Source organism: Prunus persica, chromosome G2 (genome assembly GCF_000346465.2).
Source record: "Prunus persica cultivar Lovell chromosome G2, Prunus_persica_NCBIv2, whole genome shotgun sequence".
NCBI lineage: Eukaryota > Viridiplantae > Streptophyta > Magnoliopsida > Rosales > Rosaceae > Prunus > Prunus persica.
In genome coordinates, this window is record NC_034010.1 from 26,427,894 (window position 1) to 26,443,563 (window position 15,670).

The window sequence follows — 15,670 nt, forward strand, 5'->3', positions numbered from 1 at the left end:
TTGAAGTATTGCTAGTTGAACTTTCATGATAAGAAAACTGTTGTTATGTCTTGCATTTTGTTTATTAGACAATAGGAAAGGGTGTTTAGGACTATTGGCATCATAATATATTACCTTCAAACAAAAAATAATGCATTTGTATATTTTTAATTTGTATGAATGATATGGTTCGATTACACATTTAACTTTCTGGTAAATTAAATATTATATACTAAATTAATTTCTAAAACCACGTTTGGACCGAACCAATATGGTTTGATTCAATTTCGAAAACTTATCCACTGAAATCATAAGAAAGAGAAATGATTTTCATTATCGAATTATCCTGCATTTAATATGTAGACCCCGACTTAAAATCTTTCATCGAATACTAAAAAAATCAAAAATCAAATCAATTAAGAGGGGATAGTTGATGCGATTCCTATTTCTTGTTTATTATATTTCATTTCTTTGAATTCCCATTACATGTATCAAATCACGCACTATGGTTTGGATGGTTTGATACCCCCTTTAGGTTTTTTTCGGCCGCTCATTGATTGATTTCCTTTTGTTTTTGGTCGCCCGTGGATTTCTTTTTGGGAGGAAAGAAAATGAAAAAAAAGTAAAGAGAATAACTTGCTGAAAGAAGATGAGTAATTGTACTTTTAGGGGGGTGTATCCAATTCAAACTTTTAATGACTTTTATAGAGTTTAAAAGTCTGGAGGTATTCAATTTAAACTTTTAAAGAGTATATAAAAGTCTAGTGGTATTCAATTGTGATTTTAAAAAGTATTTAAAAGTTTTGTGGTATTCAATTATGACTTTTAAAACGTATTTAAAAGTTTGATGGTATCCAAAAAGTTAATGACTTTTAAAAAGCTTATTAAATGAATGACTTTTCTATACTTTTAAAGCTAATTGTTAAGAGCAAAAGTCTTGCCAATTTACTAGTGACTTTTATCAACTCTATGAAAGTATTTAAGAATTTGTCATCTCTATAAAAGTCACTCACTTAAAAAAAGTCTTTATAAGTATGAATTGAATACACCCAATTTAAATTCACCAGCAAGTTCCCGAGTCTCTGTTCCTTCATTTCTCCGCAGAAAATAAAATATTTTAAATACTATATAAAAATCAAGTCAGATATGCAAATGAATTAACAATTAAGTTGAATTGAAAATCGGCCGCCGAGATCAGAAGGAGAGGGTCGCACGGTTGGTACCGCGCACCACGACGTCGTTCGGAAGGCAAGACGCGGTCCAGAGTCTCCGATGCAAAAGCAGAACTGAGCTGGGCTGAGAGGATCAAATCGGAAATGGCGGGGAAGACGAAGAAAAGTGAGGCAAGCAGTAGCAGCAGCAGAAACAGCAGCCGTAGCAGTAACCACAGAGGGGAAAGCGTGGTGGTCGATTATGGTAAAAACAAAAGCTCTTGCGGCTATTGCAAATCGTCTGCTCGCTCCAGTATCTCTCATGGTCCGTCTTTCTGATTCTAATCAACCCTTTCTCTCTCTTCCGTTTTGTGTTTATCTGTGCTTGATCAAGTTTTCGCTTCTAACTTCATAATTTGGTTGATCTTGCTAAAATTTGAACAGGTTTAGGAATTTAATTATATGGTTTAATTTGAAATTTGAAATCGTCGTGCTTGTTCCTATCTGCTAACAAGTTATGAGATTTCTAAAAGCAATGCGAATTTGGCAGACTTTTTAGCACAAACATGCATATGTCTTTTATGTGATTAGTCATCGCCTGTGTTTAAGTTCTTTTGCTCCTTTTTACGTGCATTTGATATTTCTGATACATTTTTAATGTCACTTTGGTTAAACAGGATTGGGGACACAAAGCATTACGATCAATGACTACCAAGGTTGGTTTTCTCTTGGATTCTCGTTATATTTTGTGAACAATACTATTGTTATTGTATTGGTAACCATGATAAAGAACCTCTCTTGATCAAAATATTATCATTTTAGTGATTATAGTCGTACCTTGAATTTTTTTTGTTTATATTTTATGTGTCTCTTGCTAGACCTTCTTGACCGGGGTTGGAGAAGATCTGGCTGTTTCCTTTACAAACCTGAGATGGAAAAAACATGCTGCCCTGCTTATACTATTCGTCTGAAGGCCGGTGATTTTGTTCCTTCTAAAGAGCAACTTCGGGTGTCTAGGCGAATGCAAAGGTATTGTTATGTTGCCTTTTATTACACTCCACCTTCTCCATGTCATTAAACTTCTAGAAAAACGTATGTTTATTCTGGTTTATATATTTTATCCTGATTCACTGCAAATGATCTATGCCTAGGTTTTTAGAAGGTACCTTGGATTGTAAAAGACCAGTGGAGTCTGTAGAGGATCCAAATGCTTCTAAGGACACATGCAGCCATACCCATCTTGGAGTTTCAAGCTTAGCTGTGAAGGAATCCTCTTCCAATAACAATGTAGAGAAGGATGGGGAAGAAAACATTATGCGATTCTTATCCGATCAAGTTGGTAACATAGTTCATGCTTGCTCTGAAAGTGGGGAATTTCCTGACATTCAATTTCCAAAGGCTTCCGTTAAAAAGGTTTCACAAGCCAAAAGAAAGATTTTGGTCGAAGGACCAGAAGATCTCTTATACTCAACCAATATTGCTTTCCAAATAGCGGCTACTATAAAGCGGTCTCTACCAGATCAGAAGGACGGCAACCAGGGAAGATTGTCGAGGAATATTACAGATGAAAATGGGCCATCTCCAAAACTTATTGCTGAAAAGCTAGAAAGTTTCTTGAATCAGTTGGCAAAAACTTCTGGTCTGTCAGTCAGGGCTTGCAATGGACACTTAAATTTTTATTCTGCTGCAAAACATGCTTCTGCATATGAAAGTTCTCAAACTGTTAGTGTCTCTAAAGGATCTGCTGCCAGTTCTGAAAGTAAAGGGTGCAGTTTGAAAAATAGCTCTGAAAATACTCAGGTAAAGAGGCGGAGGCTCGAGATTCATTTGAAAAGGTCCAGTTTTGATTCAGAAGAGTATGCCTTGTATAGACGGTATCAAATGATGGTTCATAATGATACCCCTGATCATGTTACGGAAAGCTCATATAAGAGGTTCTTGGTTGATACTCCCTTAATATTTGTTCCTCCAACTGGTGATGGTACAGTTCCACCTTGTGGCTTTGGCTCTTTCCATCAGCAATATGTGATTGATGGAAAGCTTGTTGCAGTCGGTGTTATAGATATCCTCCCTAGATGTTTGTCAAGTAAATATTTATTCTGGGACCCAGATTTTGCCTTCCTATCACCTGGGAAGTATTCAGCACTGCAAGAAATAAATTGGGTGAAAGAGAATCAAGCCCATTGCTCCACTCTTCAGTATTATTATCTCGGTTATTACATTCACTCTTGCAGTAAGATGAGATACAAAGCAGCATATTCCCCATCTGAGCTACTCTGCCCTCTACGTTACCAGTAAGTTCCCCTTTGCATATACCAGCTGACCATGGAAAGCTATTAAGAGTTTCACTTTACTAATTAGGTTGAAAACAAATAAGGTTGAAAATTTTCATTTGTACATTTGTGGTTGATATGCCTGCTTGTACATTTTGCCTACCATAGTTAATGATTTTTGTGGAGGGCATCCAGGTTGAGATTACAAATAATCTAGTTGAGGTGGTTACACAAGCACACTGGGAAATGGGAGAATTAGGTTAAAGTAAAGGGCCATTAATCTAATCTGTTTCTGAGTGGTGATTAGGTTGACTACACCCTAGTCACTTGGGAACATGTAATCAAGCAATCTGGGAAACTTAAGAAAACAGAACCGTGAGTTACTCCTAACATGCTCTGGACTCTCAAGCTCCTGGATCTTCAGCATGTGAGGGATGCTCTCTTGATAATTAGAAACATGCAAGCTGTAGTTTTCATATGAGATCATTTTCTACTTCATCTACATGTCCAATTGAAGCTACTTTTCATATTAATCAAGAAAATTTGCTAGTGCCCTGACATTCCAAGTTTTTGGTGGCTAACAAACTGAAAGTTTGACTTCAGGTGGGTTCCTTTTGCCATTGCTAAGCCTTTGCTTGATAGAAAGCCGTATGTTGTTCTATCGGATTTTTCCACTTTACAAGATAGAGAGTCCTTGCTGCCTCATGTTTCTGAAGATGTCATGGAAGTGCAACATGATGACATTGGGAAAGAAGACACTAATGATTTTCTTATGTATGACGATGAAGGGATGATGGAGCCTGAATATGGAAGCTCAGACAACGAACAACATCTGCCATCTGTTGATGTAGAAGATGGAGATGTCAATAACATTTTAATCGGATTGAAGGGATCTCGTGTGAAATTCAAGGTATGTGTATTCAATTTTTTTATGGTGTTCATTGAGCATGTCTGAAATTTTCAGATACCTGATTTAAAACTACTTAAGCTTCCCACCCAAATCCAACCCCTTTCTTGTCTTCATGGTTACGCCACTGTGTTTCTGTTGAAGGATCTAAAGTTTGCTTTTCGCCCGTCGGAAAGGAGTTACTTGGAGTTCCAGCTGCGCAGATATATGAGAGTTGTAGGTGAAGCCCTGGCCGAGCGAATGGTTTATTCACTGGAGTGATTTGGTTGTTCTTACGAGCCTTCATTAGTTTTCATCACATATGAAACATTATATATTGTAGTTGGAGCCGACTCTTCTGCTCGACTCAATGTCTGGTCATTTTAGCCGGGGCTAGAAGCCAGAGCCAATCTCGAGTTCCCCCATATTTTGAGTTGGACACTTGTTTGCTGTTCCGTGGCTTATGTTCTATAGTCAATACAGACTCCTGCCCCAGATTCATCTTGCAGTTTGTATGTTTTTCTTGATGTCAAGTTATCCATTTGCATCATTTCTCTATTGAAACGAATGGGGTTTTCAGATTCAAAATCTAGACACAGCATCACACGTGTTTTCCTGGTACACGATAGCTTTCCTCTATTTAAGACATCCATTATGCTTTGTAAATTCGTCTGAGTTGCGTAAAATACAAAGCTTGCTTGCTTTGTCTTTCAGAGCAGTCATCGCATATTGTGATTCGTTTCTGTGATTAGTTTACCATTTTTTACTTTCACCACATTGTATAAAACAAAAAGGGCAGTAAAAGGAGAAAAAGCTTTTCACAGGCTTGCCCACTTGAATGAGATGCACAGGCAACCATAAGAGTCAAGAAAAAAAAAAATTTGAGAAAAATGTTGAAGTCATAAAATGATAAAGAATGACGCCCATAAAGATGGTTTTGTAGCTTTAGGCTTCGTAGACCTAATTTGGTCACCATCTGTTACGCAGGAAAAAAAAATTGTAACAAGGATATCATTGTTTTGTTATCTTCAGTCAATAACACAATGATACATGAAAAAATTATTACGCATGTCATTGTATTATTGGCTAAGAATATTAAAAAATGTTATTCCCATTGCTTGAGTTTCTCTTGTTATGTGGGCTGCCGAATTATTAGTTTGGTAGCTGCCTTTCCACAAATTTTCAATATGCAAATGAAAAAATACTAAAAGAAGAAAAAGGTGGATGCTTTATAATTATTTGAGCAGCAGGGAAGGAGGCATGGAGATGGATTTTCAAAGTCACATCAGCCAACTTTTTTTCTCTTTTTTTCCCGCCATATTGTTGGGAATAGTTTCGAATGATGGCAATATTGCAATTTGCAACACCAGTGCTTCCATCACACAACTGTTAACCAAATTTTTTTAAAAAAAAGAGTTCCTTTTACAACACAGACCTTTTAAGAACAAACATAATTTGGAACCAGATGTATTATTTTGAAAAGAGGCTACATTAAGAGCAAACTGAATCGAATTTGAACACAGTCAAATGTTTACATTTAGATGTTATTGAAGGCAAGTTCAGATAGTTGCCGAAATGAGGAATTAAGAGCTTAATAATTCACATGAGTAGAAGAAGAAGAAGAAGGATGAGATTCAAAGAATGTACAATTGAATGTGAAAAAGGGTAACCATCAAACATCATCTGCATCACTGCTTCCAACTTGTGCTTCATGACTGACCCAATAATTGCTCCCGTCAGGCCCCGACATCTTAACCCTGCTCAAGAATGAAACTCACAACCTTATTTTTACTGAACTGAATTAGATTGGATTTCAAATTTTGTTTCTCCATATGACTCTACTACTGACCGCTCAAGTACGGATTTTCCTTCCTTGTACTTCTGGCTCTTTTCGTGGGCAGTCTCCTGAAAGAAAACATCAAAACCAATAACAGCAGAAAACAAGTATACGTAAATAATGACAATTCTATTCATGCCTCATAATCTTACATATTTCCACCCCACTATTGATCCACATCCAACACAAAAAATGTCGGCAACAGTGTGCAACCCTGTCATCATCATTCTCTCTTCTCTCTCTCCGGAGGTTACGTTCACTCTGTAAATGATTGGAGATGCGAATCACATATCTAAAAGCAACTCATTGCAATCATATACTGCTTAATGACAAATCTTGTTGAGTGAGCTTGCAAATGAGAATGCCCATGATGATTATCAAAGATTATCCTATTTCAGACTGCAATATCACATCATTTCATTTGACTTTCTGCTGTGTTCAGGCATAATTTGACAGGCTACAAATGAAAATTAAGAGTAAGAGACTGAGTGTTTGAAGCTATTGATGGCAGCTCTCTTGTAAAATTCAGTGAAACCGAAACTGACCAGTGCTGTATAATCAATAAAGCACACATGCAATCAATTAATGTTTCTAATAAATCAAATTCTAGGATGAGCTTGAGACATGCTTTGTGTCTTGATCATGTGTAAAAACATAAACAGGATATTCTTTTACTATTCCAGCATCTGTAACTTCCATCTGGTATCGGCTAAGTTCGGTAAGGGTTGCTGGTTTACATAAAGTATTCTCCAGTGGATCTAGTCTCAGCATCAGACAAGGAAATGATGTCCAAATATCAAGAAAAACTTACACCTTACTGAAGAGATAAGCCTTCCCATGCCTGCTGTGGAAAGACTGAATGAAACACAGGCAAAACATGTAGTCAGACAATGTGCTTCCATTCCAATAAAACTACCAATCAACATTTGTTGGACACTCCAAATGAAAAGGGAAAAAGAAGTGGCAACTACATCAAAGAAGAAACAGAACAAGCCTTAATAATACTGAATGATTATCAAAATAAATCCTAACCGTCATCTTCTTCTACCTCCTTATCTAAAAATTAAAGATAGCACAGACTAGTACCATCTGTCATTTCACTCTACTTAGAGCCCTACCTTATTTTAAATTATAGGTACACTCATTCATGGACAAATCTTCTAAAACTAGTTTTGTCAGCTGGACACAAAGAGTCCAAAGCTATGTGTCACGAGTTTGATCAAAGCTAAAAGAAAACGTGCCAAAACTGAAGGCCATGATCTATTTGTGCTTGGTAAGTTTGAGAAGCACCCATGGAATTAAAGACGCACTTGAAAGCAATGAACAAGAATTTTTTTGCAGATTTCATACTACTTGATGAAAGAATTCGAGTAAGTGTAGCAGCCAACCATAAACACCATCTCACATGTGACGTGACCAAACTGGGCATACTGGATAATCTCTTTCCAGTAGCATGGCCCTCAGAGAGGACTGGGAAATACCCCAAATTCTAACAGCTATATCATAAGCCACCATGTCCTCTCTCAGTTGAAAAGAGGATAAGGCTTCAATTTAGTTCTAGCTGTCCTCTTCATTAAAAACTAGTATCAAGTCCTTTTTGCATTCCCGCAAGTGAAATAATTAATGCAGCATTATTTTTGTCCTGGATACAAGTTCTACCTTATGATATAGGATCCAAATGCCTTAATAACATCCCTTACCTCATTAATCAATAAATTTCAACTAACAGATACGCTACTGTGAACGCGGTAATTAAATATTCAACACAAATCTAACTATCAAGCTCACCAAAAAAAAAAAAAAAAAAAAAGCAATTACCATTTAAGAACTATGAGAAACAATAAGGGAATCAACTACATACTTAATGAGATCTTGTGCTAATGATTATCAAACACCAAATTAACCCTCTTTTTATCACATTAACGCTGCCTTACAGTTCAAGTTAGACAAAACCAACTTCCAAGAGTAACTAAAGGAACATAAATTCATCATCACAAAAGCAGACTAACTAATACATTTGAGTCTTCGACCCAGGATACCATCAAACAGCATACATATTATCTTCCAAGGGAAAAAAAAAAACAGAAACAGGCAACAATTCATCAATACCCGTATAAAAATTTAAGCAGAATATCACAGAAAAGAATACTTTGACTGATCAAAGCTGGAGAGAGATCAAATTAACAACCTTGGAAACTATATCCTGACAAAGAGCTAGGTGGGTTCGGCAGTGCTTGCAGCTATAGATCTTCCCCTCAAGACTCTGCACAAACAACCTCCCCATGCCTCCACTATGCACCCAAAATTTTCTTAACCAGCAAAAATTAGAAGACAAAATGAAGATTCAGATAAAGGGTCGTCGTTAAAATCAAAGAAAACCCAAAAGAAGATTGATACGGAAGAGATGAATCTACTGCGCGAGAAGAAATGGAAAACAAAGCCAACAGAGAAAGAAAAGGCAGATGCAAGAAAGGAAAAAGAGAAAGACAGGGAGAGAATTGCTTGAATATTTATTTACCTTTGCCTCTTATTGTTTCTGGTGCAGTCTGTAGTTGCAAGAAATGTGGACCTGAGCTATCACATTTTCACAAATAATACCACTTTTATGTTACAGTGGCAACCAGACAAGACGTGTATACTACGGTTTTTTTATTTTTTTTTTATGGCCCTTTATGCAATAAAATAGCCTCTCTTCTTTTTTTGCTTTGTTGAAAAAATAAATTCGTATTCATAGTTTTGTTGGTTTTGCAATGGTCACCTCTGTTTTCTGCATATTTAGAATTACATCAACGCATTTTTTCCATTTCATGTATGTTTTGGTTATATAGAAAACTGAAATTATCTGCATTATTGTTTTGGTTAGGTAATGCTTATGCTTCACAGACAAATGAATGATACTGCTTAGAAAAAGGGGTCTCTAAGAACGCGTCAATCACGTGGACACTTGCAATATAAGCTGTTCTTCCTTATCATGATCGCCAGCACTAATTGTTATGGTTTTTTTTAACTTTTCTTACCGAGCGAACAACCTGTTTAATCTCGTCTGCTAACTTGTTTAATCCTCGTCTCGTGTGTCAAGAAACTTTTGACATTAATTTCTTGCAAGAAAGAGTGGTAAACAAGCTTTTCCATTTTCTCTGTTTTAGAAACGGCGCATCAAGCTTTTCAAAAGAGAAACGTGTTGCCATCTCCCAAAGGCCCTTCATAACTTGAGGAAGACAAATTCAAATTGGTACCTACCCAAGATTTGAGTCATATTTTTCAAGCTATACCTAGTTAGTTTAGTTTTATTTAAGCTTCTCCAAATAAAAATAAGTTAAAAGGGGTAATTAGATTCGAATGTGTTGAGTGAGGCTTGCAAAACTCCAAGGGTAGTGGAAACCAAATTTGGACCCCTTTATCAAGTTATTTATATGCTATTATTGGAGAGGAGGAGAGAGGGTGGGTGGGAGTGTGACACACATTAACAAAGCCGACCCCATTGGGCATTTTTATACTCTATGCTGATGAGATACTTTTAGGCATCTAGCACCCACTAAAATTGCAAAGAAATGGTTATACATAGATTGTCAAATCTTAACCAACTGCTTTATTATATTATGAATAAGAAATCAATTCACTGTACAGATGATTGGAGTTTAGGTGTGTTTGGGAAAAAAAGAAATTCACACGCAAGTCCATCTAGGCAAAGAAAGACTCACAAAACAGAAAAGAACAGAGGACTGAGCTTTGATTCAAAAAAAAAAAAAAAAAAACCCAAAACTATATCAGAGGCTCACGTCTTTTACGAAATGGCAGAGTTGTAAAAAATGCCAAATTAAATGGCAATTGACCACTAGAACAGATCAATAAAAGAATTGGATTGGGCCCAGCATCTAAATACTCATCATTCATCTCAAAACTCAGAGTACAAGATCAGCAGATTTTTTGGAAAGTCAACAATTTCAACTATCACAAGAAAGTTGATTGGGAATTAATAAAAGCAGGTCATTAGCAGAAAGACTTCTTTGAAACTCTGCGGCTAAAAGATCAGAATCCTTTTGTATATAATTCGGCATCAGAGCAGGTAATCTTTGTAAGATCCCACATCAACCAACGGAGAGGGGGTGATGTGCCTTATATATGCACACCCGCATCCATTTAGCACGAGGCCTTTTGGGAGCTCACTGGCTTCGGAGTCGTAGGAACTCCGAAGTTAAGCGAGTTGGGAGCTAGAGCAATCCCAGGATGGGTGACCCACTGGGAAGTTGCTCGTGAGCTCCCAGAAACAAAACCGTGCGGGCCAGAGAGGAGGGGCCCAAAGCGGACAATATCGTGCTACGGCGGAGCCGATCCCGGGATGTGACAATTTGGTATCAGAGCCACTCTGCCATGTGGTGCGAGTGTGCCGACGAGGACGTCGGGCCCTTAAGGGGGGTGGATTGTAAGATCCCACATCAACCAACGGAGAGGGGGTGATGTGCCTTATATGTGCACACCCGCATCCATCTAGCACGAGGCCTTTTGGGAGCTCACTGGCTTCGGAGTCGTAGGAACTCCGAAGTTAAGCGAGTTGGGGGCTAGAGCAATCCTAGGATGGGTGACCCACTGGGAAGTTGCTCGTGAGCTCCCAGAAACAAAACTGTACGGGCCAGAGAGGAGGGGCCCAAAGCGCGGAGCCGATCCCGGGATGTGACAATCTTTCCAAGAGATAAGCAAACTACAATCTCAAGAGATAAGTGGGGAGCAAGGGAGTTGTTCAAACAAGAAAAGCAAACTGACCATCACGTCAAATTGTGTTCTTTCTCTTTACCAAGAACAAACAGATAACAAAGAAGAGTTGGTCTTTCTTTCAGAAAAGCAAGAAAAAAACATCCATGGAAATTGATTATTGATGGTTCTTCTCTGCAAGAACAAGATAACTTCCCTTTTTCTTTGCATTTAAAATAAAAGATCTTTCTCTTAGAAAATTTTGCCGTCCATTATTAAAAGATTAAAATACCCACTCCAGCATTTTCTATAAATATGAGAGGAGGTGAACAGATCAAAGGACAACCAAAAAATCAATCAAAAATAAAAACTCAAAATGATTTCTTGATCTCAAAAAACTTCTAAACACTGAGCAACCAAAAGCTCGTTGAGCCACAAGAAAGAAGCCAGCTACAAATCAAAATCTCCAACTTCAGTTCAGACTTAGACAAATAAGTCATTCAAAATGAGATTTCTCTCGTTACAAATTTGGTTCAGCATAAGCCAAATCAAGTAGAGTTTGGGTTTTACAAATATGAAAACTTCAACAAATTTATGAAGAGCCCTGATCAAGCAGAACAAGTACCACAGTGCAGTTCCAACTCAGTAATCATCAAGTCCAGTCACTTATGCCCCTTCCAGATTGAAAAGGTCCCAATTATGCCAGTTCAAAAAGCTTTCCAGGGCTTGAAATATATTAAAGCTCTGCCAAACTCGAATGTTGGTATCGATTTACAGCTGAAACTTGACAGTTGAAGTTGTTGACAGTCCAGTCTAGTACAGACTTACCCAATCTAACCCGAATCAGAATCATCGATCCAGGCAGAAATGGAAGTCCATCCCTCTTTTTGTCTTTTTTAGAGTTGGTTTTCCCTTTTTGGGCTTTATAAAAGTCAGTTCATCCTAAAAACAGTTCACTTTCTTATCATTTATTCTGACAAAAACTACCAGTTTGTACTGTGAAAAATTGTGAATTCCTCACCAGTCTGAGGCAAGAAAAGAACTTACTTGGGAGATATTCCTCACCCAAATTCACAATCGCTTGTTTATAAATCAGTAACTTGGGGGGCGCAAGTTATCTATTTTTAAGAAGTCTGCTAGGATTTTCATTGCTAGCAATAGCACGCTCGCACACAAAAGAAAGTTGATTTGTTGACTACTCAATGATTTTCGAGACAATGGGGAACTTTACCCTACCATCACATGAGCAAATATCAAATGGGTGAACAAGGTGATAGCTTCATAGAAGGTAAGCTTCCTCTTATTCACTAGGGGTGTACAAGATTTAATCCAATTCATTCAAATTAACTGATTCAATCCAATTCAATTTAATTTCAAACGGTTTCGATAATTTGGCGAATTGAATTGGATTCCTAATTTTTAAAATCAACATGATTAGATCGGATGTTGAATTTGCTCATGAAAATCCAATCCAATCCAATCTAATTAGTTTTATGCTTATTTTGCTCTTATAGGTATTTGTATTTGAAAAGTTATGACTATCTTAATTCATTTAATGGATTTATATTTAATATATTATATAATCAAAATAATTTTCTCTATAATTTTATTTTTATTTTACATTTATGCCTATTAATATGTTTGTAGATTAAACCTAATGATAAATGTTTAATATTTCATTAGTCTTTTTTCATAATCAAAACCAATCATCCAATCCAATCCAATCCAATCCAATAATCAGATCGAATTGGACTTAAACATCTAATATGATGAATCGGATTGAAAAAATCACAATCCAATCTATATTGGATCAGATGCGAATTGACTAAATTGTATTGGTTTCGAATCGACGTACTCCCCTATTTTTATTTGTCATTGTACAAGTCCTTGAACCTACAATAAGCACTAAGAGGCTACAATGAGGGGTAATAGTTAGGGGAAATAATGAGGGGGTCGTTAATAGTCGTCCGATTAAGTGCATACTTATTATTGGACTGCTGGATTTTACCCCCTCATTATAAGAGCACTTTCAGTGGCAAAACACATCCCACCAAGCAAATCCAGCCCATGCAAGAGGTGGGCTCCACCAAGACTGGGCAGGTCCGCAAGCAAGATCAGTCCGAGCTATTGTTTGAGGGCAATGATGTCAGTGAAGAAAAAAATTGATATCATACATATAAATAAAATTAATCCCATATAAATAGTAATTGTCCTTGGATTGTCATGGCAATAAGTAAAAAGCAATAAAAAAATAAAAATAAAAATGCTAGGGCAAATCCTATTCACATGAATAATATAACCCTTACTTTCCCTTACTTTTTCTTTTTTTTGAATAAAAACTCTTATCTTTTATCATGACAAATAAATGAAAATGCTCTAACCCCTCAACATATAAAAGCCCCTCATTATAGTGCTAAAAATCCATAAGTCCTTGAACCCACTGCCCAATAAATGCTCATCAACTTGTTGGGCCCTCTTTTAAATATGAGATGTAGCCTCATTTTGGACTTTCGTGTAAAGAATGCTGTCATGCTCATAGGCTGATAGCTTCACACATGTTACACATTTTTATTCCTTGTTTTTTTTTTAAATACTGAAGTGTGAGTTACTAATAATAATGTTACAATCTGATTTTCCCCTTCTTCTTTTTTCCATTATACATTTATAAACACCTTATTTAAGACATGAAAGCAACAAGAGTATAGAGGTGCAGACACCTAATACAGCAATTAATTAAACATTATAGGAATATACAAAAGAGAAGTGAGGAGGGCACTCGTAGTCTTTGGGTAGAGAGGAAGAGAATGAATGAAAAGATCGTGATTTTTGTGGACGAAAGTGGGTTGTTTATTATTTTGAAAGTTTATTTGTTAAAGGTTGCCACAAAACTGACAGGGCCCTTCCCTGTCACAGCAGCTTGGATGCCAAAAATGAGGAAGACCACCATGGCAAGACGGGCATGCTTGATCTCAGCCAATTGAAGCCTCTCCTTCTCTTCCGGGTCAGAGGCCAGGCCCAGTGGGTCAAAGAACTTGCCACCCGGGTACAGCCTTTTCTCTGGGTCCAGCTCAGCATTCCTCTGGAACTCAATGTACCCAATCACCAACACTTCGATCCAAATCAAAGTGGTTATGGAAAAGGGAAGGGGAAGCCCAAGGTATGATGATCCTTCAATCAGTTCAACCTGTTTTTAAACGACAATAATCAAATTATAACATTTTTAACTAGTTAGTCGAGACAGTGAGCCTATTCCATTGCATTCAAATTCGAATCTCTCTCTTCTTTGTAGATATATTAATTTGTGTAATCTTTGGGTCTAATGGGCAAGTAAGTAAATAAATTAAAGCGAGGTAGAGAACAAAAATGAATTTTGGCGTGATCTCTTTGGCCATCATTTTCATCATTGCTATCACCAAATTCATCGTCAATAAGGACCTTACCTTAGGAGTTAGGGCCACCATGTTTTTTCGCATGGATAATAAGAAGACACGATCACCAAAAAACTGTGGCTGCTTATATTCACGTACCTCCTTACATACATACAAAATACAAGATACGGCCTATGTGTCCTTCAAATTTAAATAAATAAATATACAACTTCAATGGGGATGGACAGTGAGGCAAATATTACTTCTACTTCTACACACATCTTTATCTCTATCCACTCCATTCTCAAAGATTGTATACTATAATGATTTTTTTTTTTTTAAGGTTTTTTCAATCGAGAAAGATTTTCTATTTATACTTCGTTATTATTTTTTGTTATACACATATATTGTATCGATGAAAAAAGAATTTGGATACAAATCTAAGCTATATATGTTTAAATACTCTCAAGCTACAAGTATTTTTCTTATGTTATTCATTCATGATATTGGTATTATCTTATACAAAAAGGCCTACTACCATTTTCATTCTACTCTTAACTTTATTTTTCATACTATTTGATTTACGTGCAATATGCGTATTAAGCTAAGCTAAGCAAGCACATTGCACTGCGCTCGATCTTAATAATACTAAACAACCATCAGATTAATGAAAATTTAATTTGAGGAACGTAAAAAATTAAAACTTAAACAAGTGCTTGAGAAAATTAAACATAAACACGAAAATTCACATTTAATAATTGATCAATAATTAAAGAATAATTATATTACCTTGCCAGCGTCCTGCCATGCAACCCCAGTGAGGCCCTCGACAGCAAGAGCGCCAAGCGCACCCAACATCGCCCATCTCCCATGAATCAGCTCGCACTCTCGGAACCTCTGCAGCCCAAACACCTCCGAGTACGGCTGAAACGGCGTCGGATTCACCTCTGCCGTCTCGATCCGGGTCCCGATCACATCACCCGCCACATTCTTCGCCAAGTTCTGGTCCAGCCCGTCGTAATCGAACTGCAAGTACTCCGCGGGCTTCCCGAGCCCGAACGGATCGAACCCCCGGTCCCCGACCAGCGACCCGTCGAGCCACTCGGGCGGTTCGGCACCCGGGAACCATACGGGTCGTTCCCCGTCGTCAAATTTCTGCTTTTGTTTTGGTGGTGGAGGTGGCGGTGACTTCTTGGTGCCTAAGCTGAAGCCGCCGAAGTTTCCGAATCGGGCTTGGAATCTCCCGAAACTGGGTCCGGGGTTTGGGAGGCGGGCTCCGAAGAAGTAGGTAGTGACAGCGGCTGTGGTGGTGGCCATGCCTTAGTTGGGTGTGAAATTGGAGCAGAGTGGGGGTGGGACTGGTGAGTGTGTTTATATAAATGTGAAAAATAAATAATAGTGTGGGATTTGTATTTTGTGAAGGATTTGAAAATGTGAATGATTAATTTAGGCCTTACCTTTGCCAAAGCCTTATCTCTTGGATATCA

At 37.4% G+C, this 15,670-nt stretch overlaps 3 protein-coding genes across 4 annotated transcripts; 1 reads left to right on the plus strand and 2 right to left on the minus strand.

Moving 5' to 3' along the window:
- On the plus strand, window positions 1,059-5,030 carry LOC18785506 (arginyl-tRNA--protein transferase 2). 2 transcript variants are annotated; one of them, XM_020557711.1, is made up of 6 exons: window positions 1,059-1,455; window positions 1,808-1,846; window positions 2,009-2,159; window positions 2,282-3,424; window positions 4,007-4,313; window positions 4,464-5,030. In XM_020557711.1, exons 1-6 carry the CDS (start codon window positions 1,296-1,298, stop codon window positions 4,569-4,571), a joined length of 1,908 nt encoding a protein of 635 aa, XP_020413300.1. In that variant the 5' UTR covers window positions 1,059-1,295; the 3' UTR covers window positions 4,572-5,030. The 2 variants fall into 2 exon arrangements, with proteins under 2 accessions (XP_020413300.1, XP_007220533.1); XM_007220471.2 differs by having other exon boundaries at window positions 1,061-1,455; window positions 4,455-5,030.
- LOC18787074 (protein yippee-like) lies at window positions 5,726-8,889 on the minus strand. The gene is made up of 6 exons (XM_007220415.2): window positions 8,645-8,889; window positions 8,315-8,435; window positions 6,938-6,981; window positions 6,279-6,387; window positions 6,139-6,194; window positions 5,726-6,046 (listed from the first exon to the last, which is right to left on the minus strand). The coding sequence occupies exons 2-6, from the start codon at window positions 8,408-8,410 to the stop codon at window positions 5,962-5,964; spliced, it is 390 nt and encodes a 129-aa protein (XP_007220477.1). The 5' UTR covers window positions 8,411-8,435; window positions 8,645-8,889; the 3' UTR covers window positions 5,726-5,961.
- LOC18787018 (chlorophyll a-b binding protein CP29.3, chloroplastic) lies at window positions 13,421-15,665 on the minus strand. Its single transcript, XM_007218722.2, has 2 exons — window positions 14,973-15,665; window positions 13,421-13,999 (listed from the first exon to the last, which is right to left on the minus strand). Exons 1-2 carry the CDS (start codon window positions 15,498-15,500, stop codon window positions 13,679-13,681), a joined length of 849 nt encoding a protein of 282 aa, XP_007218784.1. The 5' UTR covers window positions 15,501-15,665; the 3' UTR covers window positions 13,421-13,678.